General features: G+C 48.9%; 1 protein-coding gene across 2 annotated transcripts in view; it reads left to right on the plus strand.

The window, feature by feature from the left end:
* Positions 1 to 26,127, plus strand: part of skic2 (SKI2 subunit of superkiller complex) — a 73,291-nt gene extending 47,164 nt beyond the window's left edge. For both annotated transcript variants that reach the window (XM_078566576.1, XM_078566577.1), the window contains 12 exons: positions 1,961 to 2,072; positions 2,616 to 2,734; positions 3,337 to 3,474; positions 4,280 to 4,417; positions 4,507 to 4,611; positions 5,287 to 5,431; positions 15,745 to 15,871; positions 16,629 to 16,839; positions 17,692 to 17,802; positions 18,943 to 19,161; positions 22,052 to 22,192; positions 25,851 to 26,127. In XM_078566576.1, coding sequence (XP_078422702.1) covers positions 1,961 to 2,072; positions 2,616 to 2,734; positions 3,337 to 3,474; positions 4,280 to 4,417; positions 4,507 to 4,611; positions 5,287 to 5,431; positions 15,745 to 15,871; positions 16,629 to 16,839; positions 17,692 to 17,802; positions 18,943 to 19,161; positions 22,052 to 22,192; positions 25,851 to 26,051 — 1,767 coding nt within the window. In that variant the 3' untranslated portion in view covers positions 26,052 to 26,127. The remainder of the gene's footprint in view (positions 1 to 1,960; positions 2,073 to 2,615; positions 2,735 to 3,336; positions 3,475 to 4,279; positions 4,418 to 4,506; positions 4,612 to 5,286; positions 5,432 to 15,744; positions 15,872 to 16,628; positions 16,840 to 17,691; positions 17,803 to 18,942; positions 19,162 to 22,051; positions 22,193 to 25,850) is intronic.
* The last annotated feature ends 690 nt before the right edge of the window (positions 26,128 to 26,817 follow it).

Genomic DNA, 26,817 nt, shown 5'->3' on the forward strand with positions numbered 1-26,817 from the left:
ACATTTATACACAGCCGTGTTTGGACTACACTTTGAGCACAGTTCTGGTCTCCGTATTACAAAAAGGATATAGAAGCACCTGAAATACCTGAAACAGCGACACTGGAATTGAGGGCGTGCGCCAATCAGGAAAGACTGGAACTCTTTCCTCCACAAACTGGAGAGTGCAGGGCTTTCAAAATTAGGAAGCGTTTTGATCGGGTGGGGGGTGGGCAGAAGGAATGCCCCCCACTTGTGGGCGAGACTGGAACAAGAGGGCTTAAGATAGTCACCAATAAACCCAGCAGGGAATTGAGGAGAAATTTCTTTCACCCCAGGGTGGTGAGAATGTGGAACTCCGTACCTCAGGGATTGGTTGAAGCGGAGACAATTGACCCCCATAAGGGGAAACCGGAAGCACAGAAGAGGGTAATGAGGGGCCGGGATAAGATCCACTAGGGTAGGAGCAGCAGAAACACCAGCATATAGCAGGTGGAATGAATGGGCTCTTTTTGAGCTGCACGTTCTATGCCGTTCAATAAACTGACTATAAAGGCTAAAATAAAAACAGAAAATGCTGGAAAAACTCAGCAGGTCTGACAGCATCCGTGGAGAGAGAAACAGAGTTAACGTTTTGAGTCTGTATAACCCTTCAGAGCTAAAGAGAAGTAAAAATGTGATGAAATTTATACTGTTTAAGGGGGGGTGGAGTAGGTGAAGCTGGATAGAAGGCCAACGATAGGTGGGGGCTAAGGGGCGTTTGACAAAGATGTCAAGGATGAAAAGACAAAGGGAGTGTTAATGTTAGTGGTGTGGGCTAAAGGGGGTGCTGATAATGGCATAAAGGTAAGAAAGGAGAATGTGTTAATAGCAGAACAAGGGTAAGCATCCATGGTAAAGGCTAAATCTATATAAAACACTAGTTCAGCCTTCGCAGGAGTACTGTGTCCCATTCTGGACACCGCAGTTTGTTAAGGATGTGAAGGTTATGAGGAAGCTGAGATTGTTCTGTTTTGGGCAGAGAAAGTTAAGAGATTGATAGAGGTGTTAAAAATCGCAAAGGGTTTTGGTAGAGTAAATAAGTGACTGAAAGCTTGATCAGCAAAGGGCACAGATTTAAGGTGATGGGCCAAAGAACCAGAGGCAAGAATAGGAGAACCACTTTTTAATAATGAGTGGATAGGATTTGGAGTGTGCTGCTTGAGATGGTGGTGGAAACAGATTCAGTAGAAATCTTCCGAAGGGAATTGGATCAGTACTTTACGGAGAACAAAATTGCAGTGATATGGGAAGAGCGAAGGAATGGGACTGACAGCATTGCTTTTCAAAAGGGCTGGCACAGGACAAAGCAGCCCACTTGATTGGCACCACATCCACAAACATTCACTCCCTCCATCACCGATGAACAGTAGCAGCAGTGTGCACCATCTACAAGATGCACTGTAGGAATTCACCAAGGCTCCTTAGACAACACCTTCCAAACCCATGACCACTACCATCTAGAAAGACAAGGGCAGCAGATGGAGGGGATCTTCCAGGTGGCGCTGTTCCCATCTAAGTCACTCACCATCCTGACTTGGAAATATATCACCGTTCCTTAACTGTTGCTGGGTCAAAATCCTGGAACTCCCTTCCTAACAGCACTTTGGATGTACCTACACCACATGGTCTGCAGTGGTTTAAGAAGGCAGCTCACCACCCCCTTCTCAAGGGCAATTAGTCATGGGCAATAAATGCTGGCCCAGCCAGCAAAGCCCACATCCCGTGAATGAATTAAAAAAAAAGACACTGTGGCTCCTTTCAATGTTAAACTATGATGTATCCTCTGTAATGGGGCTTGAACCCAGCACCTTCTGGCTCACACAGTAGCGTAACTGGTTGAGTCAAGCTGCCATGAGGTTGTATGGGTACATGGACACAGCTTTCAGTGCTGCCTCAGTGTTAACAGGATGTGTGTCTGTTATTTTCCCTTATGCTGCAGATTCTCTTTGCAACAGAGACTTTTGCGATGGGAGTGAACATGCCAGCCAGAACTGTGGTGTTCGACACGATTCGCAAACATGATGGGACAAACTTCCGAGACCTGACTCCAGGTGATGTGCATGGGAAACCCTTCCCCTCCGCTGACTCTCCCCCCTCACCTTCCCACCCCCTCCCCCCTCGCCTTTTGTCCATAACCCTGTAAGTACCTCATAGAATCATCGAACAGTTACAGCACAGAAGGAAACCAATGTGCATGCCCTATCCTTGCCAGCTCTGCATAATAGACTCAGTTAGGCCCACTCTCCCACCTTTCCCTGTAGCCCTGATTTTTTTCTTTCTTTCTGTAGTCCAATTGCCTTTTGAAAGCCACCATTGAATCTGCCTCCACCACACTCTTAGACTGTGCATTCTAGATCTTCACCTGGTCTGGCTTATACCAACAGCAGTTTGGTTGACTTTTAACTGCCCTCTGAAGTGGCCTAAGAGACATCTCAGTTACATTTAAGGAGCTGGCTTGGCATCACTTTCTCAAGGGCAGTTAGGGATGGGCAATAAATGCTGGCCTTGCCCACAATGTTCACATCCCAAACCCCATGCTGACAATTTAACTCCTTTTTAACCCTCTACCTGTGACACATTTGTACTCAATGCAGGTGAATACATTCAGATGGCAGGCAGAGCAGGAAGGAGAGGTCTGGACACGACTGGAATGGTTATTATCCTGTGTAAGGCTGGGGTCCACGAGATGTCTGACCTCCACAAAATGATGCTGGTAAGAACTGCAAACTGTTAGCTCTTGGGGCTGGAGTGTCAGGGGAGGGGTGTGTGGGAGGTGGCGATTGGATTCAAACTTCCTGATCTTGGAGACCAGCTTGTTGTGAAGGAGTAATCATTACCCTCGTGCGTTGCACGAGAAATTGAGCAATTTGTTGGTCATTCAGCGCCTCGCCGCCATTGTGGGATCTTGCTGTGCAGCTTGGCCACCCTGTTACCCTATGTAACGGCAGTGACTGCACTTTGGAAGCAATTCTCATTGGAGGCCCTATGGCACATGATCTCACTTGATGAACGATTGAGACTGAGGAGGTTTGGTACTGGCAGGTTACACTATCAGATCCAAAACATGCATCCAGTGTGCTGGTCTTTGCTTTCCTTCATGCCATTTCTCTAGACAGCCTTTTCCCCCTTCCTCTCTCGCTCTCTATCTCGCTCGCTCGCTCTCTCTCTCTCGCTCTCTCTCTCTCGCTCACTCTCTCTCTCGCGCGCTCTCTCTCTCGCTCTCTCTCTCTCGGTCCCTGGATTGCTTTGTGTTATCCTGGGACTATGGTGCATGGGTTGAATTCATCCCTCTTTGTGTGGATTTTTTTTTTACAGGGTAAACCCACACTGTTGCAGTCTCAGTTCCGCCTGACCTACACCATGATCCTCAACCTGCTGCGGGTGGAGGCACTCCGGGTGGAGGACATGATGAAGCGGAGTTTCTCCGAGTTCCACACCAGGAAGGATGCCAAGGTACAATCACTTGATTATTACAGAACGTTTTTAAGGACTCTTAATGACTTAAAAGTATTTACATGATGAACCTTTAGAAATTTGTTCATTTATATCATCTCGAGTTCCACGTGAACTCCAATCACATGCTTCGCTGTAAGAAATGTAGAAGTATAAGCATAAGTCAATCCGACCAACCGTTTGTCAAGCAGCTGGGGATATTGCCTCTTCCTCCATGTCCTGCTTGTAGCTACTGCTACCAAGAGGTCTGCTGTCATGGCTTGTCACGCTCGTCTGTCTTGCGTCACCCTCACTGTAGCTCGTCTGCAACCCCTCTATGATGTCCATCATGCAACTTCGCCTAGGACAATCCCTCTTTCTGCTGCCTTCTACTTTGCCCTCCAGAAGAGATCTCTGTAGCTTTTCAGCTCTGATCAAGTTGCCGAAATGCTGGCATTTTCTTTTCTGGCTGCCACTTTTCAGAGTTCATTTTTGCTTTTGCAATCTCAAGCACCTTTTCATTGGTCTTATGGCATGTATATGGAATTCTAAGCATACTCCACATTTCAAAGGCCTGTATTTTCTTCCATGGATCTTTATTTAATGTCCAGGTTTCTGAGGCATACAGGAAAGTAGATGGAATGTAGCATCTTATGAGTTTTATCCTTGTTACAAGCTTGAGTTTTCTTGTTAAGAGGGGATATTGAGAGAAGGTGGAATTGAGGTACACTATCAGCCTGGAGCTTGCTGAATGGCGAAGCAGGTTGAAGGGCCGAATGGCCTTTTGCATTTCCTATTTCTCATGTTATGTCCTTATGTTTGGCAGATCTATGAACAGCAGATTCAGGAACTGACAAAGAAGCTGTCAAGCATGGACGAGGTGGAGTGCATTGGACAGCTGAGTGACTTGGAGCACTATTATAATGCAGTGCGGGAGCTCCTGTACACAAGAGACTCTCTACAGGTAATTTGTGATGAGACACAACACGGACTCTCAATGTTGAATAAATGTTTGCTCTGCTGGCTTAATACCTCCTCGCTCTTGTGTTACAGAAGAGGATTATGGAGTCCACGAGTGGATTCAAGGTGCTGTCTGTTGGCCGAGTCCTGGTGGTTAAAACCCAACGTCACAAGAATGCACTGGGAGTGATCCTGCAGGTAGAAGCAGATGGGGTGTGGGGTACTTGTTGGCGGGTGATTGCTGAGGCTTCAAAGTGCCTATGTTTGGTTAGAAGGTGCATGGTGTGTTGAAGTAAAATCCTGTCCCCATAACAGATCTTCAGTTGGCAACTGCTCCCTTGCTCACCAAGTACAGAAGTGTAGACATGTACTCTCTAAATGCTCCAGATAGTCACTTATAATTGGGAAAAGACTGGCTGATCATTTCATTTTAAAATGGTGATAGGGAACAAGCTGAGTTTTAACAACTTCATGAGACCTGGACATTCATTGCCCATCCCATTTTAAAAAAACACTTCAACACGCAGGGCTATGGACCAAGAGCTGGAAGGTGGAAGATAACTTTTTATCAGCCAGCACAGACATGATGGTCCAAATGGCCTCCTTCTGTGCCATAAATTCTTCAATATTTTCTATATTTCACCACAACGAAAGCTGTTGAGGTTGGGGGTGCTGCGTGGCGGGCAATTGAAAATGTCAAAACCGAGATTGATAGAATTTTTGTGAAGCACGGGGCCAAGGCAGGTAAAATGGAGTTAAGACATGGATCAGCCACGATCTGACTGAATGGCGGGTAAGGCCTGAGGGGCTGAGTGGCCTTCTCCTGTCCCTCTGTGAACGCAGCCTCAATGCACGCTCTCTGATGAACTGCAGGTTTCCACGGATTCGACCAACCGGACGTTCACCACTCTGGTCCTCTCTGAGTCCAGGCAAGAGGAGACTGAGAAGGAAGCTGAGAAATTACCTGTGGCACCGACTCCTGACCAGCTCCTGACCAATAAACTCTTCCTGCCCGAAGGTGAGCTTCAGATGTAACTTCGAATGTGTTCCTCATGCACCTTCGTACAGCGTCAGGCTCTGCTACATGTGCGCCTGTCCCACTAGCAACCCGTACACCAGCTTTTAACTCATTTGATTGAGTTTTTTTGGTGAGTGGGTTGATGAGATAAATACAACTGATGTGGTGTACGTGGACTTCCAAAAGACATTTGATAAAGCGCTACATAACAGGCATGTCTGCAAAGTTGAAGCTTATGGATAATAGGGACAGTAGCAGCATGGATGCAAAGGTTGGCTGAGTGACAGGAAACAGAGTAGTGGTGAATCGTTGCTTGGCAGACTAAAGGAAAGTTTACAGTGATGGACCTGCAGTGATGTTCACCAAGAGTCAAAAGCAGGATCCCTGCTTTTCTTGCCTAGAGTTGGGTGTACAGGGCATAATATACCTCATCAAAATTTGAAGACGGCACAAAACTTGGAAGCATTGTAAACTGTGAGGAGGATAGTGATAAACTTCAAGAGGACATAGACAGGCTGGTGGCATGTGGGGGACATATGGCAGGTAAAATTTAACAGAGAAGTGTGAAAAGCTGCATTTTGGCAGGAAGAACGAGGAGAGGGAGCACAAAGTAAAGTGTACAATTCTAATGTGGGCGCAGGAGCAGGGAGACTGGGGTTGTGCGGGGGGTGGTGGGGGGGGTGGTTTATATATGCACAAATCATTGAAGGTAGCAAGGCCGTTTGAGAAAGTGGTTAGAAAAGCATATAGCATCCTGAGCTTTACAAATGGGACGAGAAAGCAAACAAGTAATGATAAGCCTGTATAAAACACTGGTTCAGCCTCAACTGTAGTACTCTGTCCAGTTCTGGGTATCACACTTTAGGAAGGATGTGAAGGCATTAGAGAAAGCACTGAAAAGATTCACGAGAATGGTTGCAGGGATGAGGAACTTCAGTTACATATATAGATTGGAGAAGTTGGGACTATTCTCCTTAGAAAAGAGAAAGTTGAGTGGAGATTTGAGAGAAGTGTTCAAAATCATGAGGGGTCTGGAAGAGTAGATAGTCATGTTCCTGTTGGTGGAAAGATTGAGAACCAGAGGACACAGATTTAAGGTGATTGGCCAAAGGACCAAAGGCAACATGAGGAAAAACCTTTTTACGCAGCGAATGGTTAGGATCTGGAATGTACTGCCTGAGAGTGTGGCGGAGGCAAATACAATCGTGGCTTTCAAAAGAGAGTTGGATCACTTATCTAAAGAGAAAATATTTGCAGGGCTATGGGGAGAGGGTGAGGTAGTGGGACTAGCTGAGTTGTTCTTTCAGAGAGCAGGCATGGACATGACCGGCTGAATGGCCTCCTGTGCCATAACCATTCTATGATTCTACATGGAGCCGATGATTAAAACTGAAACTCCTTCTCGCCCATTTACCTTCCACCATCTGCTCTTTATAAAAAGTTAGAATCACAGAAACACAGAATGGCTACAGCAAAGAAGGAGGCTATTCAGCCCATCATGCCTGTGCTAGTTCTCTGAAGGAGCAACTCACCTAGTGTAATTCCCCACCTTCTCCTTGCATCCTGCACATTCTTTCATTTCATATAATAATCCAAGGAGAACAGTCCAAACCTCTCCAATCTATCCACCTAGTCGAGGTTTCTCATCCCTTGAACCATTCTTGTGATTTTTTTTTTCTGAAATCTCTTCAATCCCTTCGCACACTTGCTAAATTGTGGCACCCAGAACTGGACGCAGTACTCCAGTTGAGGCTGAACCAGTGTTTGCCACAAGTTTAACATAACTTACTTTTGTATTCTATGACCCTATTAATAAAGTCCAGGATTCTATATGCTTTATCAACAGCTTTCTCAACCTGCCCTGCCTCCTTCAATGATTTATGCATTTCACACCCAGGTCCCTCTGCTCCTGTACCCACTTTAGAATTGTAATATTTAATTTACATTGTCTCTCTGCTTTCTTTCTACCAGAATGAATCATTTCACACTGCTTAGCATTAAATTTAGTCTGCCATTTGTCAGCCCTTTCCACCAACTTGTCTATGTCCTTTTGAAGTTCTACGCTATCCCCCTCAGGGTTGATGATACACCCAAGTTTCATATCATCCGCAAATTTTGAAATTGTGCCGTATATGCCATGGCCTAGGTCAGTAATATATATCAAGAAGAGCAGGGATCCTAACTCCGACCCCTGGGGAATTCCGCGTTAAACCTTCCTCCGGTCCGAAAAAAATCCATTAATCACAACTCAGCCGATTTCATATCCATGTTGCTACTGTCCCTTTAATTATGAACTATAACTTTGCTTACAAGTCTGTTAACCAGCACTTTATCAAATACATTTTGGAAGTTGATGTACACCATATCAGCAGTGTTACCCTCATCAACCCTCTCTGCTGCCTCATCAAAAAACTCAAGCGAGTTAGTTAAACACAATTTACCCTGAACAAATCCATGCTGGCTTTCCTTAATTAGCCTGCATTTGCCCAAGTGCCTGTGAATTATCGTTTCTGGAAACCTTCCCACCACCAGGGTAACCTGACTGGCCTGTAGTTGCTGGGCTCATCTTTACAGCCTTTTCTGAACAGGGGTGTAAAGTTTGCAATTCCCCAGTCCACTGAAACCACCCCAAGTCTAAGGAAGACTGGAAAATCATGGCCAGTGGCCCCGTAATTTCCACACTCACTTTCCTCAGTATCCTTGGATGCATCCCATCCAGCCCTGGTGCTTTATCAACTTTAAGTACAAACAATCTATCCAATACACCCCCCCAACCCTCGACCTTATCAATTTTAAACCCTTCAAGTCTCTGACCTACCTCCTTTTTCACCACGACCTGCGCTGCATCTTCTTCCTTGGTAAAGACAGATGCAAAGTATTCATTTAATACCACAGCCTTGCACCCTGTTTCTACATGTAGATCCCCATTTTGGTCCCTAATCGGCCCCACTCCTCCTTTTACCACACTTTTACTATTCGTGTGCCTGTAGAAGACCTTGGGATTCCCTTTCATGTTAGCTGCCAGTCTCCTTTCATACGCCCTCTTTGCTTCTCTTATTTTCATTTTCACTTCCTGCCTGAATCTTCTATATTCAGACTGGCTCTTGGTAGTACTATCCACCTGACATCAGTCATTAGAACACTTTTTCTGCTTTGTCTTAATCTCTATCTCTTTTGTCACCCAAGGAGCTCTGGATTTGTTTGCCCTACCTTTCCCCTTCGTGGGAATACTGTATACCTTGACTGTGCCTAAATTTTCTCTTCTTTAAAGGCAGCCCATTGTTCAGTGACAGTTTTGTCTGCCAATCTTTGATTCCAATTCATCTTGGTCAGATCCATTCTTACCTCATTGAAGTTGGCTTCCCCCCAGTTAATTATTCTTACTCTAGATTGTTCTTTGTCCTTTCTCATAGCCAACCTAAACCTGATGATACAATGTCCCCTAAATGTTCTTCTACTGACACTTGATCCACTTGGATCACCTCATTTCCAAGAGGCAGGTTTAGCAGTGCCTCCTTCCTCTTTGGACTGGGAACAAATTCTCATGAACACACTCTAGGAACTCTTGCCCCTCTCTGCCCTTTGCACTACCATTATTCCAGTCTATATTTGGATTATTGAAGATTCCATTATAACTACTCTATGATTTTTGTACCTCTCTGTAATTTTCTTGAAAATTTGTCCCACTCTATCCTTCCCACTAGTTGGTGGTTTATAGACCACATGGAGCAATGTAATTGAACTTTTTTTGTTCCTTAGCTCTAGCCAAATAGATTCTGTCCTTGACCCCTTTGCGGCATCCTCTCTCCAGCACTACAATGTTCTCCTTAATCAATACTGCTACCCCTCCCCCTTTTATTCATTTCCTATCTTTCCTGATTACCTTGTATCCAGGAATATTTAATATCCAGTCCTGCCCTTCTTTGAGCTAGGTTTCTGCTATAGACAAAACATCATATTTTTACATGGTTATCTGTGCCTGAAACTTGCCAATCTTATCTGCCACACTCTGCACATTTGCATACATGCACAGTAACGCTAATTTAGATTTTAGTACCTTCCCCCTTACTCTGAATCTGCCTAATACCTTACTGTTTTCTACTCAGGTGCTGTCTGTCTCTCCAAGTATTCTGCGCATCTTGATATTCCTCTCTAATGTTACCTCCTGGTTCCCACACCCTTGCCAAGTTAGTTTAAACCCAACTTCTCTAACCTTTCTGTGTGAGGGGCCACATTTCAAATTTTTAACGTTTCACACAACATTAAACATCATTTTTTAAAAATCTGACATGAAAAGAAACAACTTGCTGAGCAAAAAAAATGTCACATCAATTAAATGACAATTTAAAAAAAAAACAAATAATAATAAAAATCAACCATTAGAATGTGGAAGGGTGAGAGTGTCTGTGTGTCCAGCTGAATCCCAATCCCTATCTGCTCACTCACTCACTCTCATGTGCATGTTGGTGTGTGGGGGTGAGGGTGAATGAGAACCCTGAGATTGGGAATGAGCCAGACACATGTATTCCCCTCCCTCTCTCTCTCAACCTCTCACTCACTCTGTCACTCTCTCACTCACTCACACACAATCTCCCCACTTTCTCTCACTCACACATACACACACTCACCCCTCTCTCTCACACACACACTCCTCTCTCCCTCCCCATTACACGCACTCCCCATCCCTCTCTTCCCCATACTCTCACATGCATACTCTTCCCCCCCGCCTCTCTCTCTTTCACACACACTCACCCCTCTCTCCTTCACACACACACCCCAGACACACACTTAAAAGTAAGATTATAAGAATGTTCAGTCCTGTATTTGGATGCGTAATAACAGTAAACATTAGGTCAGTCAGATATCTGGATGTTTCCTCTTGTGGGTGAGTCCAGAGCTGGAGGGAACTGTTTTAAAATTAGGGGTCACCCTTTTAGGACAGAGATGAGAAATTCTTTCTCTGAGGGTTGTGTGACTTTGGAACTGTCTGCCTCAGAAGGTGGCGGAGGCGGGGTCATTGAATATTCTTAAGGCAGAGGTAGATAGTTTCTTGTTAGGCAAAGGAATCAAAGGTTATTGGGGGTAGATGGGAATGTGGAAATCAAAACACAAGAAGATCTTAAATTGAATGGTGGAGCAGGCTCGAGGGGCCAAATGGTCTAATCCTGTTCCTATTTCTTATGTTCTTATGATTGGAAATTTACAGTAAAAATGTCAGTAACCCATATGGATGGGTGTTCAAAACTCGGATTTTGCCAAGACATTTGGATCATACTGTAACAGACGATCTTAGTTGAAAATCCAACTACTGCATGATTAAAGGGACATTGTGTGTAAACCACCCAACTCTCACTCACTTGCTCACTCACCCACCCAAACTCCCTCGCCATCCGCCCTCGCTTGCTCACTAAATGGGGAGGGGTGGGTGGGGGCAGATGCGAAGAAAGTGGAAGAGAGACCTGGAATGAGGCCTGAGGCCTAGCGGCGCCTGAATGCGGGTGCCCATTGAGGGAAGCACCGAAAACCTGGGGAGGCGTGGGCTGGACCGAGGCCAAAGCACTGGGAGTTGGGCCAGATCAGATGGGAGCCATGAGAAAGCCTGGCAAGTGCTCCAGATTGCTCTTTCTAACGTCACATACTTGCAGTTGACGTCGTTCGCTGCCCCTCTAATCACAGTCTGCTTCTCTCCCGCATTTGCTGCTGATAGGTTCATGATTGAGCCTATCAGCAGCAAATGCGGGAGGAAAGCAGACTCTGATTGGAGGAGCAGTCCCCTGCTGGAATCTTCAAAGTCACTGACCCGTCTTAATGGTATTTTCAGCAATCCCTCTGTGGGCCACATAGAGGGCGGCCTGCTGGCCAGAGGTTGAACAAGTCTGGGTTAAACCCTCCCCAGTAGCAAATCACCCCGCAAGGAAATAGGTCCTTGCAAGTACAAGTCCAATCGAACGGCAAACATCCCCTAACCAAGTATGTGACCCTAAGTGGCGAAAGGCATACGAGTTGTGCAGAGATCTGAGCGGGTTGTCAGGTTGATGGAGATTATAGAGGTAAGAAAGGGACTGTAAACACAAAATCATTATGTAAGACGTCAGTAAGTTTGGTCTTTTCAACAATCAGCAACAGATCAACAGTACAGGCAGGGTGCGAGGGTTTTTTATATTCATTCATGGGATTTGGGCTTCGCTGGCTGGCCCAGCATTTATTGCCCATCCCTAGTTGTCCTTGAGAAGGTGGTGGTGAGCCGCCTACTTGAACCTCTGCTGTCCGTGTGGTGTAGGTACACCCACAGTGCTGTTAGGAAGGGACTTGCAGGATTTTGACCCAGCGACAGTGAAGGAACGGCGATATATTTCCAAGTCAGGATGGCGAGTGACTTGGAGGGGAACTTCCAGGTGGTGGTCTATCTACTGCCCTTGTACTTTTAGATGGCAGTGGTCGTGGGTTTGGAAGGTGCTGTCTAAGGAGCCTTGGTGAATTCTTCAGTGCAACTTGTAAATGGTACGCACTGCTGCCACTGTGCGTTAGTGGTGGAGGGAGTGACTGTTTGTGGATGCGGTGCCAATCAAGCGGGCTGCTTTGTCCTGGACAGTGTCAAGCTTCTTGAGTGTTGTGGGAGCTGCACTCATCCAGCCAAGAGGGGATTATTCCATTACACTCCTGATTTGTGCCTTGTAGATGGTGGACAGGCTTTGGGGAGTCAGGAGTTGAGTTACTCATCGCAGGATTCCTAACCTCTGACCTGCTCTCGTAGCCACAGTATTTATACGACTAGTCCAGTTCAGTTTCTGGTCAGTGGTAACCCCCAGGTTGTTGATAATGGGGGAATTCAGTGATTGTAATGCCATTGAATGTCAATGGGCAATGGTTAGATTCTGTCTTGTTGGAGATTGTCATTGCCTGGCACTTGTGTTGGGTGGATGTTACTTGCCACTTGGTAGTCCAAGCTTGAATATTGTCCAGGTTTTGCTGCATTTGGACATGGACTGCTTCAATATCTGAGGAGTCGCATTTGGTGTTGAACATTGTGCAATATCAGCAAACATCCCCACTTCTGACCTTATGATGGAAGGAAGGTCATTGATGAAGCAGCTGAAAATGGTTGGGCCGAGGACACTACCCTGAGGAACTCCTGCAGTGATATCCTGGAGCTGAGATGACTGACCTCCAACAACCACAACCATCTTCCTTTGCTCTGGGTATGACTCCAACCTGCGGAGAGTTTTCCCCCTGATTCCCATTGACTCCAGTCTTGCTGGGCCTCCTTGATGCCGCACTGAGTCAAATGCTGCCTTGATGTCAAGGGCAGTCACTCTCACCTCACCTCAGGAGTTTAACTCTTTTGCCCATGTTTGAACCAAGGCTTTAATGAGATCAGGAGCTGAGTGGCCCTGGCGGAACGCAAATGGGCGTCACTGAGCAGGTTATTGCCAAGCAAGTGCCGCTTGATAGCAAAGTTGATGACCCCTTCCATCACTTTACTGAGGATTGAGAATAGACTGATGGGGCGGTAATTGGCCACAGGATTTGTCGTGTTCCAAGTGATGTTCAACATGGAGGAGTACTGATTCATCAGCTGAGGGAGGGTGGTACGTGGTAATCAGCAGGAGGTTTCCTTGCCCATGTTTGAGACTTCATGGGGTCCAGAGTCGCTGTTGAGGTCTCCGAGGGCAACTCCTTCCCGACTGTATACCACCGTGCTGCCACTTCTACTGGGTCTGTCCTGCCTGTGGTACAGGACATACCCAGGGATGGTGATGGTGGCGTTTGGGACATTTTATGTAAGATATGATTCCCTGAAGATGACTCTGTCAGGCTGTTGCTTGACTAGTCTGTGAGACAGCTCTCCCAATTTTGGCACGAGCTCACAGATGTTAGCAAGGAGGACTTTGCAGGGTTGACAGGGCTGAGTTTGTCATTATCGTTTCCAGTATATTGGGGCTTAGGTAGAATCCCGAATGGAGACTCCATAATCATACTGCTTAAACTGTGAACTCACTGTCCCCCTATATTCTGGTTTACAGAGGGTGTTCTAGGCTTTTGATTGCTCTGTTTAAATTATCTCCCAGACCTATACTGCCTGGGTGGGGAGAGGGGAGATGCTGTCTGAGCGTTGTTTCTGGAGAGCGAAGCTATCTGTGGCTGGGCGGTAGGAGGGGTGGGGGGAGGTGGTCTCTGCTCCCACCCACTGTCAGGTGCCTAAGAACTGTCGACCTGTCCCTGATTTGCTCTCTCCCTCTTTCTACTGTGCTGCCGCCTCAGCAAACTCACAAGCTGCTCTCTGGCAAGCCGCAGTTTACTCTTCATACTCTCAGAGAGAGGGAAGGGGATTTTCCCAACCAGCATCCTCAGGAACACTGAGTCAGAGTTTTCTGACTTTGTTCCCCTCTGCCTGTTGCCTTGTATGTCTGCGCGTGCCTCTGTCTGTGTCACTCTCTCTTGCTCTCTGTCTCTGTCTGTCAGCTTCTCATTCCCTCTGTGCCTGTCTCTCTCTTTATGACTCTCTCTGCCTTTCTCTTTCTGTCTGTCTCTGTCTTTGTCAGCCCCTCGTTCTCTCTGTGTCTCTTTGTCTCCCTCCTTCTCTTTCTTTCTCTCTCTTTCTATGCCTTTCTCTGTCTCCCTTTTTCTTTGCCTCTCTCTCAGACATCCCATGCCTGTACCTTTTATGCATTCTCTCTCTCTCTCTCTCTCTCTACCTATCTTCTGTGCGTGTGTGCGCTTGTGCGCGTGACAGTGTCACAGCTTTTACACGGTGAGCCATTAGGATTTGGAATGCATGGCCTGATCGGGTGGTGGATACTGATTCACTACTCGCCTCCAGAAGGAAATTGGATAGAGACTTGAAGGAGAAAATGTTGCCAGGAGAGTGGACTCAATGGGCTAAATGGCCTCCTGCTGTGCTACACTATTCTATGATTTGAGGAGTTGAGGGGGGTGCATGTGCTACTTCGGGGGGGCCATCAGGGTCTGTGTTGGAGGATGGGCAGTGTTTTTTGTTGTTTATTCTTTTCCTGGATGTGTGCATCACAGCCTGGCTACCCTGGATGGTGGTGGTCGTGGATTTAGAAGGCCTATGTTTGGGGGAGGGATAGGGGATGGGGAACAAAGTCTGTTTCGGGGTGGGGGGGGATTGTGTCGGAGGGGTAGGTTAGGATCTGTGTCAAGGGGGGGGATTAGGGTCTGTGCCGGGGGGCGGGTACTAGGGTCTGTGTCAAGGGGGGGGCGGGATTAGGGTCTGTGTCGAGGGGGGAGATTAGGGTCTGAGTCGAGGGGGGATTAGAGTCTGAGTCGAGGGGGGATTAGAGTCTGTGTCGAGGGGGGGGATTAGGGTCTGTGTCGAGGGAGGGGAATTAGGGTCTGTGTCGGGGGGGGGGATTAGGGTCTGTGTCGAGGGGGGGGGAATTAGGGTCTGTGTCGAGGGGGGGGGATTAGGATCTGTGTCGAGGGGGGATTAGGGTCTGTGTCGAGGGGGGGATTAGGGTCTGTTGAGGGGGGTATTAGGGTCTGTGTCAAGGGGGGGGATTAGGGTCTGTGTCGAGGGGGGGATTAGGGTCTGTGTCGAGGGGGGGATTAGGGTCTGTGTCGAGGGGGGGATTAGGGTCTGTGTCGAGGGGGGATTAGGGTCGGTGTCGAGGGGGGGATTAGGGTCTGTGGGGTGGGGATTAGGGTCGGTGTCGAGGGGGGGATTTGGGTCGGTGTCGAGGGGGGATTAGGGTCGGTGTCGACGGGGGGTTAGGGTCTGTGTCGGGGGGGGATTAGGGTCTGTGTCAAGGGGGGGATTAGGGTCTGTGTTGGGAGGTGAAGCAGGGTCTGTGTTGGGTGAGTTAGGGTCTGTATCAGGGGCAGGGTCTGTGTTGGGCGAGTTAGGGTCTGTATTGGGCAGGTCTGTGTTGGGTGAGTTAGGGCCTGTATCAGGGGCAGGTCTGTATCGGGGCAGGTCTGTGTTGGGAGAGTTAGGGTCTGTATCAGGGGCAGGTCTGTGTTGGGCGAGTTAGGGTCTGTATCAGGGGCAGGTCTGTGTTGGGCGAGTTAGGCTCTGTATCAGGGGCAGGTCTGTGTTGGGCGAGTGAGGGTCTGTATCAGGGGCAGGTCTGTGTTGGATGAGTTAGGGTCTGTATCAGGGGCAGGCCTGTGTTGATGGGTTGTGGGGTCGGGACTTTCAGAGGGGCAGCGTGTCAGATTTGCTGCCCATCAGAGATGATGTGCTGAGCCTGAACTCTGTGTGTGATGTCCCTGAGTAATGGGGGAGACTGACTGACTGCTTCCTGCCTCTGAGCTCCTCTAACCTCTGACCCTCCCCCACCCCCTCCCAGGACCCTGTGGCCACACGGTGGAGAAACTGACCACCAAAGACATCGGCAGCGTGACTGTCAAAACTCTGCGAATCAATGCGGATAAAATCATCGACGACTTCAAGAAGAGACAGATTCCTCGCTTCAGGTTAGTCACCATCTCCATCAGATGGGATAACAGAGTGAGTAGGACTCCCAGGGTGGAGGAGCGGACTGATCGGGCAGCCCCCAAACTCAAACTCCTCACCTCTGTCCCCCTCCCCACCCTCTCCTGAGAATGAGTGTTGAGTTTGCGTTGGGATTCCCCCACCAGACTTGCGAAGTGATGACCCTGGGAGGAGGCCTGTCTGCCTGCCTGGGTACTAACAAAACATCTCTCTCTCTGCTCTCTCCCTGCCTGGGTACCTAACAGAACGTCTCTCTCTGCTCTCTCCCTGCCTGGGTACCTAACAGAATGTCTCTTTCTCTGCCTGGGTATCTAACAGAACGTCTCTCTCTGCTCTCCCCCTGCCTGGGTACCTAACAGAACGTCTCTCTCTACTCTCCCCCTGCCTGGGTATCTAACAGAACGTCTTTCTCTGCCCTTTCCCTGCCTGGGTATCTAACAGAACATCTCTCTCTGCTCTCCCCCTGCCTGGTTATCTAACAGAACGTCTCTCTCTGCCCTCTCCCTGCCTGGGTACCTAACAGAACGTCTCTCTCTGCCCTTTCCTTGCCTGGGTATCTAACAGAACATCTCCTTCTGCTCTCCCCCTGCCTGGTTATCTAACAGAACGTCTCTCTCTGCCCTCTCCCTGCCTGGGTACCTAACAGAACGTCTCTCTCTGCCCTTTCCCTGCCTGGGTATCTAACAGAACGTCTCTCTCTGCCTGGGTGTCTAACAGAACGTCTCTCTCTGCCCTTAGGAATGACCCACCAGGCCCATCAGTCACCACGGCCACTCAGGAGCTTTTGCGTTTGGCCGAATCCCACCCAGACGGGATTGCTGGCCTGGACCCCATCAATGACCTACAGCTGAAGGATCTGGACCTGGTGGACAGCTATACCAGGGCAAGACGCCTTGAGGACTCTCTCAGCAAGTTTACCTGTGTTTACAGTCCCAAATTCTCCACCGAGGTACTGCCTTCCTTTCCCCTCTCCTCGGCCCCACCCCCCACCACCCGCCTCTCCTGAGAGTTCTGGACTTACAGCTGCCTGAGTGTTACCCCCTAGTACATCAGCCAGGATGCTGCTGTTTCTGTGCCAACCTTGATGTCTATGAGCGAGCTGCTCAACTACATGGGGTGACGTGTGGTTGAGGCTGATCCTGAGCCGACAGCCACATCTGTGCCTGTCCCAGTCAGAGTCAGCAGATAGCCGTTTGGCGTTAACGTTACCCTTGCTGATTTATTTCCCCCCTACGCTTGCCCCCTTGCCCTTTCTTTGCCCAGCTAGCAATTGTGGCCTTGTCTTTGAACCCCTCTGCCGCCGCTGTCCCGCTCTGGGCTGGGAGCGTAACTGTAGCCCTGCACTCTGAAGGGTGCCTCCCGATGTCCTCAGGAGTGGCAGGGCAAACCTGCCTGTTGTCGTGGGCCAGCGAAGCCCAGCGGGTGTTGTTTGTGGGTGGGGGTTATCCAAGAAGGGCCAGTAAACAGGTGCCTGGGCAGCATTCACCACATCACTGGGGTGAAGTCTCTCAGTTCACCTAGTGAGTGTCTGTATAAACCTCTCCAAGCGCGTGGGAAGTACCTGAGTAATTTATCCTTAAAGGTCCACCTCCCTGTGGCAAGGGTGGGTGGGGGGGGTGAAGAGAAGAGAGAGAGAGTGGGGGGGAGGGCACCAACACGTGCTAACCTCTGCCAATTGCTCTTGTTCCCCTGCGCAGAATACACAGTTTAGGGGGGTCAGTTTGGATATGGGGAGGGAGGAGGAATGAAGTGATATTGATACGGGCTGACGTCTGCTGATTGTTCATGTTCCTCTCTGCAGTACGCGCGGATGCACGAGCGGATGATGATTAAAGATGAGCTGGAGCGACTCCGTTTCCTGGTCTCAGACCGGAGTCTCATGCTGCTTCCGGAGTACGAGCAGAGGGTTAATGTAAGTATTAGACGGCACGTCAGTCAGAGTGAGGAGAGTGAGAGAGCACATCTGTCAGAATGTGGTGAGAGTGAAAGGGCTCGTCCATCAGAGTGAGGAGAAAGTGAGAGTGAGAGGGCACACCCATCAGAGTGAGGAAAGAGTGAGAGGGCACATTTATCAGAGTGAGGTGAGAGTGAGGGGATCGTCCATCAGCGTGAGGAGAGTGTCAGTGAGAGAGAGAATGGGGGAGGGGGTGAGAGAGTGAGGGAGATACGGGGGAGAGAGGGAGGAATGGCACAAAGAGAGTGAGGTGGGCGCAGAGGGAGAGTGAGGAGTTAAGGGGGGAAGAACAGGAGATAAGAGCATGAGTGGACTATGTACAGTCTCTCAAACCTTCTCCACCATTCAATATGATCTTGGATTGCAACTCCTTTCCTCGCCTTCTCCCCATAGCCCTTGATTCCCTAAAAGATCAAAATCTGTCTATCCCAGCCTTAAACGTTTTCAACGATGGAGCATCCACAACACTCTGGAGTAGAGAACTCCAAAGATTCACAGCCGTTTGTGAAGGAATTTCTCCTCATCTCAGGGGCAACGGTGGCATAGTGGTAATGTCACTGGGCTAGTAATCCAGAGGCCCAGGCCAAAGCTTTTGGGGCTTGGGTTCAAATCCCACCATGGCAGCTGGTGGAATTTAAATTCCATTAAAAAAAACTAAAAATAGGGGGGAGCGAGGTGGGGAAGAGGATGGGGCGAGAGGGGGAGCGAGATTGAGGGCCAAATAGGGAGAGAGAGAGGGGTGAACGGGGGGAGGGGGGGGCGCGAGAGAGAGAGCGCACAAGTGAGGGACGAACTGGGGGAAGAGCATGAGGGGCGAACGGGGAGAGAACGAGCAAAGGGCGAACAGAGAGACAGAGCGAGAGAGATTAAGGGATGAATGGGGAAACAGGGAGGGCTGAATGAGGAGAGAGAGAGTGGGGGGTGGAGAACGGGAGGGTGAAAGTCATGGGGGAATGGAGGGAAGAGAGTGAGGGGCGAAAGGGGAAAGTGATGAGGGAGCAGAGGGAAGAGAGTGAGGGGGGAGCAAATTTCCCCCTTTCTAACACTGACTTTCTCTTTCTGCGTCCTCCCCACCCACTCCCCTCTCCGCCCCAACAGGTGCTGAAGGCCCTTAAGTATATCGACGAGAGCTGTGCTGTGCAGCTGAAGGGCCGAGTGGCCTGTGAGATCAGTAACCATGAGCTCATTGTGACGGAGATGGTGTTTGAGAATGTGTTAACAGACCTGCACCCAGAGGAGATTGTGGCTCTTCTCTCCTGTTTGGTCTTCCAGCAGAAAACGCAGGTGGAGCCAGAACTCAATGAGGTTCTTCGCAAGGTGAGGGCGAGTCGGGATTTCAACACTGCAGACTGGGTGGGCGCTGGGGTACAGACCCTATAGACTGGGCATGTGGGCACTGGGGTACAGAACTTGCAACCTGAGTGAGTGGGCACTGGGGTATAAACCCCATAGACTGGACAAGTGGGCAGTGGGCCTTAGACCCTGCAGCCTGGTGGGAGGGCACTGGGGTATAAACCTTGCTGTCTGGGGGAATGGGCACTGGATACAGACCCTGCAATCTGGGAGGGTGGGCACTCAGTCTGGGCAAGTGGGCACCCTGCATTCTGGGTGAGTGGACGCTGGGGTACAGACCTTGCAGCCTGGGTGAGTAGGCACCCTGCATTCTGGGTGAGTGGACACTGGGGTACAGACCTTGCAGCCTGGGTGAGTGGGCACCCTGCATTCTGGGTGAGTGGATACTGGGGTACAGACCTTGCAGACTGGGTGAGTGGACACTGGGGTACAGACCTTGAAGACTGGGTGAGCGGGCACTGGGTATAGACGCTGCGGACTGGGTGAGTGGACACAGAATAGACCCTGTGGACTGGGTGAGTAGACACTGGGAATAGACTCTGTAGATTGGGTGAGTGGGCACTGGATACAGACCCTGCAGCCTGGGCAAGTGGGCACTGGGGTATAGGCCCTGCAGTCTGGGTGAGTGGGCACTGGGGTATAGACCCTGCAGTCTGGGTGAGTGGGCACTGGGGTATAGGCCCTGCAGACTGGATGAGTGGACACTGGGGTATAAACCTTGCAGCCTGGTAAGTGGGCACTGGGGTATAGACCCAAAGCCTGGGTGAGTGGGCAACCTGAAGTCTGGGTCAGTGGCCACTGAGATACAGACCCTGTAGATTGGGTGAGTGGGCACAGGGTATAGACCCTGCAATCTGGACGAGTGGGCACTGGGTACAGACCCTGCAGCCTGGGCGAGTGGGCACTGGGTATAGACCCTGCAGTCTGGGTGAGTGGGCACTGGGATATAGACCCTGCAGTCTGGGTGAGTGGGCACTGGGATATAGACCCTGCAGTCTGGGTGAGTGAGCACTGGGGTATAGACCCTGTAGTCTGGGTGAGTGGGCACTGGGGTATAGACCCTGCAGTCTGGGTGAGTGGGCACTGGGTACAGACCCTGCGGTCTGGGAGGGTGGGCACTGGGTACAGACCCTGCATTATTGTTGAGTTGGCACTGGGTAGAGACCCTGCAGTCTGGGCAAGTGGGCACTGGGGTACAGATCCTGCAGGCTGGGTGAGTGGGCACTGCAGTGGAGATGCTGCTTTCTGTGCAAGTGGGCACTGGGATGAGGGTTATAGGTAACTGCCAATTCCATTCTGTAACTGTGGCCTCATTTATAAACAGGGTCATGTGGCCACCGAGTGCTCTGAATTTGATTATGTACATTTCTATAGCACCTTTCGTGACCTCAGCATGTTCCCAAAGAACTTTACAGCCAATGAAATACTTTCTATTGTTGTAATGTAGGAAGCACAGCAACCAATTTGCACAGAGCAAGATCCCATGATGACTGATGAGATAACGACCAGATAATCTTCTCTTTTGTTAGTTGAGGGATAGATATCGGCCTAGGACATCAGGGAGGAGTCTTCTAATCATGGAGGGTGGACATCATGGACAGCCAAAACACAGTACTGACTGTCGGAGAGTCAGAGAGTCATTAGGACACAGAAGAAGGTCATTCGGCCTATCGAGCCCATGCTGGCTCTCTGTAGAGCAGGCCAGTCAGTCCCATTCCCCAGCTTTATCCCCTTCGTCCTGCAAGTTTATTTCCCTTAAATTCCCATCCAATTTCCATTTGAAATCATTCATCATCTCCGCTTCCACCACCTTCGTAGGCCGCGGGTTCCAGCTGTTTACCAGTCAGTGCGTTAAAAAAAAAATTCTCCCTCACTTTCCCCCCTTCGTCCATCTCTTGCCCAAAACCTTAAATCTGCGCCCCCTAGTCTTTGTACCACCAGCTAATGGAACAGCTTCTCTTTGTCCACCTTATCCAAACCTTGTACCATAATCTTGTACACCTCTGTCAAATCCCCTTGTTCTCCTTGGAGCAAACTCCAGCTTCTCCATCCTAACCTTCTTTATTTTTTCCTTTATTCTTTCCTGGGACATGGGCATGCCTGGCATAGCCAGCATTTGTTGCCCGTGCCTTATTGCCCTTGAACTGAGCATTGCAGTGGACGTTTAAGGGTCAACCCCATTGCTGTGGATCTGGAGTCACATCTAGGCCAGACCAGGCATGGATGGCAGATTTCCTTCCCCAAAAGACATTGGTGAACCTGGTGAGTTTTTATCACAGTCGATAGTTTCATGGTTACCATTACTGACACTAGCTTTATATTCAAGATTTATTAATTGAATTTAAATTCCACCAGCTGCTGTGATGGGATTTGAACCCATGTGCCCAGAGCATTAGCCTGAGCTCTTACTAGCCCAGAGACACTGCCACTAATGTATCATCTTCTCCCAAAAGCGACACTTCTCCATCCCTGGAATTATTCTAATTCAGATGATGTGCTCAGGTCGCTGGAGTAGGGCTTGAACCCATGACCCTCTGATGCTTAGGTGGGAGGCCTACCTACTGAACCATGACTGGCACTAGTTGTACTGAGCTGGGGGAGGAGATGTAATCTGGAGCCCTGCCAATACCCTAGGTCCTACTGTGCTCGATTCTGCTGAAAGAGCAATGGATTCTTCCTGCACTGCATGAATCGGAAACAGGGCTACTGAACACTATGGCTTGCGGTCTGTCTGACACTTGCCCCTTCTCCAACTCTTTCTCCCCCCCCCACCGCCCCAACACAACCCAGATGAGGATCCATCAATCCTTAAATCCTTTAGCGTTCGCATTGTTCATATGTCCTTTCTGTGCAGGGGATCGAGCGGATCCGCGGTGTCGCAGAGAGGATCGCCACCCTGCAGCGGGAGTGTAGCCTGCGGGAGTCCATCGAGGATTTTGTAGACCAGTTCAAGTTTGGTTTGGTGGAAGTGGTGTATGAGTGGGCCAGGGGCCTGGTGAGTGTCCTCTCGGTGGAGACTCTGTTATAAACGCGTGTGCTGTTTTATTTCTGTTGCTATCTCACCCCAACAGTGCTGACGGGCCCATTAAGGATCTTGCAGGAAATGCCCCAGAAACTTTGCGTTTTGGGTGGGATGTTTTTTTTTTAACCCTGTTGAACTCTGCCAAAGATCAACAGAACACTGGGAGTCTCCCCCTACCCCCTCCGAGTGATGCATGGAGAGATGGATGCATGGACAGACGTTTGCACAAAGACTGACTGGCATACATGCACGGCCAGGCGGACAGACGCCTGTGCGCTCAGTCGCTGCATCGCAGTGAGACTTACACACAGACATGCACACGTTTGTCCCAGCAATCCAATATTTTTCAGGAGGTAGCGCACCTGGTGGCTCAGTCCCCCCTTGCCCTAGGCACTAGTTCCCTTGTCTCAAGACTAACAAAAAGTAAATATAGAAAACAGGAGTGAGAAAGATTGAAGCTGGGCTTGGGAGCACCACAGAAAAGACTGCAAGAGCACAAAGACCCCTGATGTTGGCTGTGGGGTGGAGCTTGCATATTCACAAGCCCTCGAAGGTGCCAGCAGGACACAGGTCGAGGAGGTGGTTAAAAAAAATGGGTGTCAGATATTTGGCGTAAATACAAGAGAAGAAAGTTGTGCTAAACCTTTAACGGAAGGATGTCAAGGCCTTGGAGAGGGTACAGAGGGGTGTTGAGAGACTCTAGTTATGTAGAGTGGTTGGAGAAGCTGGGAATGTTCTCCTGAGAGAAGAGATGGTGAAGGGGAGATTTAATGAGTTGTTTTGAAGCAGCAAATAGGGAGAAACTGCTGCTGGTGGTAGAAATTTCCCAGAGGTCAAAGGTTTAACATAATTGGTGAAAAGAGCTAGAGGGCAAGTGAGAAGGTTGATGTAGTGGGGGTATTCATATCTGGATTGTGACACCTGAAAGGGAGGTGGAAGCAGATTCCGTAGGAATTTTCAAAAGGTAATATATAAAAGGTAATGCAATTATACTTGCATTGGAAACAGCTCAGAGAAGGTTCACTAGGCTGATTCCTGGGATGAAGGCGTTTATCTTTATTACGAGAGGAATTGAACATAAAAGTAAGAATGTTATGCTTCAGTTATACAGGGCATTGGTGAGACTGCATCTCGAATACTGTGCGCAGTTTTAGTCTCCTTAATTGAGGATGTAAATGTGCTGGAAGTGGTTCAAAGGAGGTTCACTAGATTGATACCTGGATTGAGCAGGTTGTCTTATGAGGAAAGGTTGGTCAGACTGGGCATGTTTCCACTAGAATTTAAAGTGAGGGGTGACTTGATTGAAGTACACAAGATCCTGAATGGGCTGGGCAAAGGTGGATGTGGAAAGGATGTTTCCTCTTGTAGGTGAATCCAGCACCAGGGGGCACAGCTTTTAAAATGCCCTTTTAGGAGAGAGATGAGAATTTTTTTTCTCAGAGGGTTGTGCAAGTTTGGAACTCTGCCTCAGAAGGCGGTGGAGGTGGGGTTATTGAATATTTTTAAGGCAGAGGTAGATAGATTCTTGTTAGGCAAGGGAATCAAAGGTTATCGGCCATAGATGGGAATGTGCAATTCAAAAACCACAAACAGATCAGGCACGGCGGAGCAGGCTCGAGGTGCCGAATGGCCTACTCCTCCTTTTGTATGTTTTTTGTGTCTGTCTTATGAGGAAAGGCTGAACAGGTTTGGCCTATACTCATTGGAGTTTAGAAGAATGAGATGTCATATTGAAACATGAGATTCTGAGGATGCTTGACAGGGTGGATGCTGAGAGGATGTTTCCCTTTGTGGGGGAATCTAGAACTAGAGGGTACAGTTTAAAGATAAGGGGCCTCCCATTTAAGATGGAGATGAGGAGGATTTTTTTCTTTCAGAAGATCATTGGTGTTTAGAATTCTCTTCCCCAGAGAACAGTGGAGGCTTGGTCATTGAATATATTCAAGGTTGAGTTAGATTTTTTAAAAATTCATTTATGGGCTGTGGGCGTCGCTGGCTAGGCCAGCATTTATTGCCCTTGTTCAGAGGGCAGTTAAGAGTCAGGCAACTTACTGTGGGTCTGGAGTCACATGTAGACCAGACCAGGTAAGGATGGCCAATTTCCTTCCCCAAAGGGCATTAGTGAACCAGATGGGTTTTTATGACAATCGGCAATGGTTTCGGGGTTATTATCAGACTTTTAAGTCCAGGTTTTTATTGAATTCAAATTTCACCATCTGCCAGGGTGGGATTTGAACCCAGGCCCCTCCCTGCCTCAGAGCATTACCCTGGGTCTCTGGAATACTCATCCAGTGATAACACCATTATGCCACCGCCTCCCTTAGATTTTTGATTGACAAGGGACTCATACGTTATGGGAGGGGCAGGCAGGACAGTGGAGGTAAGGGCACAAGCAAATCAACCATGATCTTTTTGAATGGTGAAGCAGACTGGAGGGGCCGAATGGCCTACCCCTGCTATTTCTTATGAATTTATGTAATTGAAGCAGACTCATTTTCAGGGTTCTGAAGAGAAAGCTGAGGTGTGGGACTAAATTGGACAGTTCTTTCAAATGGCCAGCACAAGCATGACGGGCTGAAGACCCTCATTCTCACTGTAAGATTCTAGGGAAATGTTACCTTTCTCTCGTTCCCGGGCACCCCAACCTTCAAGGGATTGTGATCAGAAGCGAAGGGAGGAGGCATGGGCTGAGTCTCGTCTTTATTCGATGGGCGTACATTCAGGCGGTGAATGTAACATTGGATAAAAGTAATTCGGAAGAGATTTGATTTAAAAAAAAGACAAAATATGGTGGTGTTCAGATCATTTTTTTTTTACAATGGTTGCTTCTTTCCTCCAGTTAAATATTGAGATGACTGAAGCAATCGCCTTGGACCCCTGCCACTCGTTCTGCTCCCTAGCTACCAACTCCATCCCTCTCCCTTACAAATGTCTGAGACTAAACCAGTATGTTGTCAACATTGCGTCAACTTTGACCCCAAGACGAGCTTCCCACCGCCTACCAGCATCACCACTGAGACCACCGATTTCCACCTGCGCAGCATTATTGCCCAACTCGCCCCTGTTTTGGCTCATCTGCTGCTGAAACCCTCAACCATGTCTTTGTCGCCTCCGGATTCGAATATTTCAGTGCACTCCTGACTGACCTCCCAACTTGCAGCCCCCTGTAAACTTCATTCAAAACTCTACTGTCGCTATCAGCCATCACCTGCTGTGCTTGCAGAGCGGCATTGACTCTCAGTCCGGCAAGGCCTGGCTTTAAAATTCTCGCCCTTATGTTCAAATCTTTCCGTGCCCCTTCTCCCCCGCCACCGACGATGTCTGTAATCTCCTCCAACCCCAGAGCCCTCAAAGGTATCTGTGCTCCTCTAATTCTAGCCTCTTGTGCATCCTAGATTTTAATTGTTCCACCATTGACGGAAGTTGCCCGGGCTCCAAGCTCTGGAAGTCCCACTCTAAACCTCTCCACCTCTCTTTCCTCCTTAAAACCAACCTCTGTAACCGTGCTTTTGGTCACCCGCCCTAATACCTCCATATGTTGCCTGGTGTCAGATTTTGTTTGTGCAGCGCCTTAAAGACAAATTGTTATTGTCCCTAGTAAAACGCTGCATTTGCTGTTTGTTGTTCTCAGCCCTTTGCTGAAATCACCAGGCTCACCGACGTCCAGGAGGGAATCATCGTGCGGTGCATCCAGCGGCTAAACGAGACTTGCCGCGACGTGCGCAACGCCGCTCGCATCATCGGAGACCCCACGCTCAACGCCAAAATGGAGCAAGCCTCGAACCTGATCAAGAGGGACATTGTGTTTGCCGCTAGCCTCTACACCCAGTGACAGCCGTTCTCTGCCCGAGCACTTACCAGCCCACCACTGCCGCATCCTGTCATATAAAATAAACAGCCGAGCAAGAGCCTGCGCCTTTTAATCCAGCCGCGTCTCACCAGTTCGTGCGCTGCCTCTTTCCGCAGCGCCCGGCTCTCTGCTGTCGGAGATCATCGGGATCCGCGCGTGGGGAAATGCGTTTGGGGAAACCGTTGTTGATCCCCAACTTCAGCAGAGCACCACCCGGCTCATACCACCATACCCCCTGGCAGCCTCCAGGACTCGGAGTGCCACGCTCTGGTCTGCTGAGGGTGGGACTGCAGCAGAGAAGGTTTTCCACAGACCCCTCACCAGAAATTCCTCAGAAAATGGGAACGTGTGGGTGTGTCTCTCATCCACTCCATGTTACAGCCTAGGAAGTGACCATTTTGCTTCAATCTGTGCTGCTGTTAGGCACTGCTTTGTGAGGCTGCAAAAGCTGCTATATATTAATGCAAGTCTGTGTGGCTTTAGGCATGATGCTAACTTTAATACATAGGACTTCAATGTAAATGTTAACAACCGCACTGAAAACCACATTCAGAGGATCATGAAACACAGGAGGAGGCCATTTGGCCCATTGTGCCTATGCTGGCTCTTTGAAAGAGCTATCCAATTAATCGCACTTCCCCATAGCCTAGAAAATCTCTCCCCTTCATGTATTTATCCAATTCTCTTTTGAAAGTTGAATCTGTTCACACCACACTTTCCATGTACATTGTTGTTCAGGTGATCGAAC

Source organism: Cetorhinus maximus, chromosome 21 (assembly GCF_964194155.1).
Source record: "Cetorhinus maximus chromosome 21, sCetMax3.hap1.1, whole genome shotgun sequence".
In the NCBI taxonomy this organism is placed as follows: domain Eukaryota; kingdom Metazoa; phylum Chordata; class Chondrichthyes; order Lamniformes; family Cetorhinidae; genus Cetorhinus; species Cetorhinus maximus.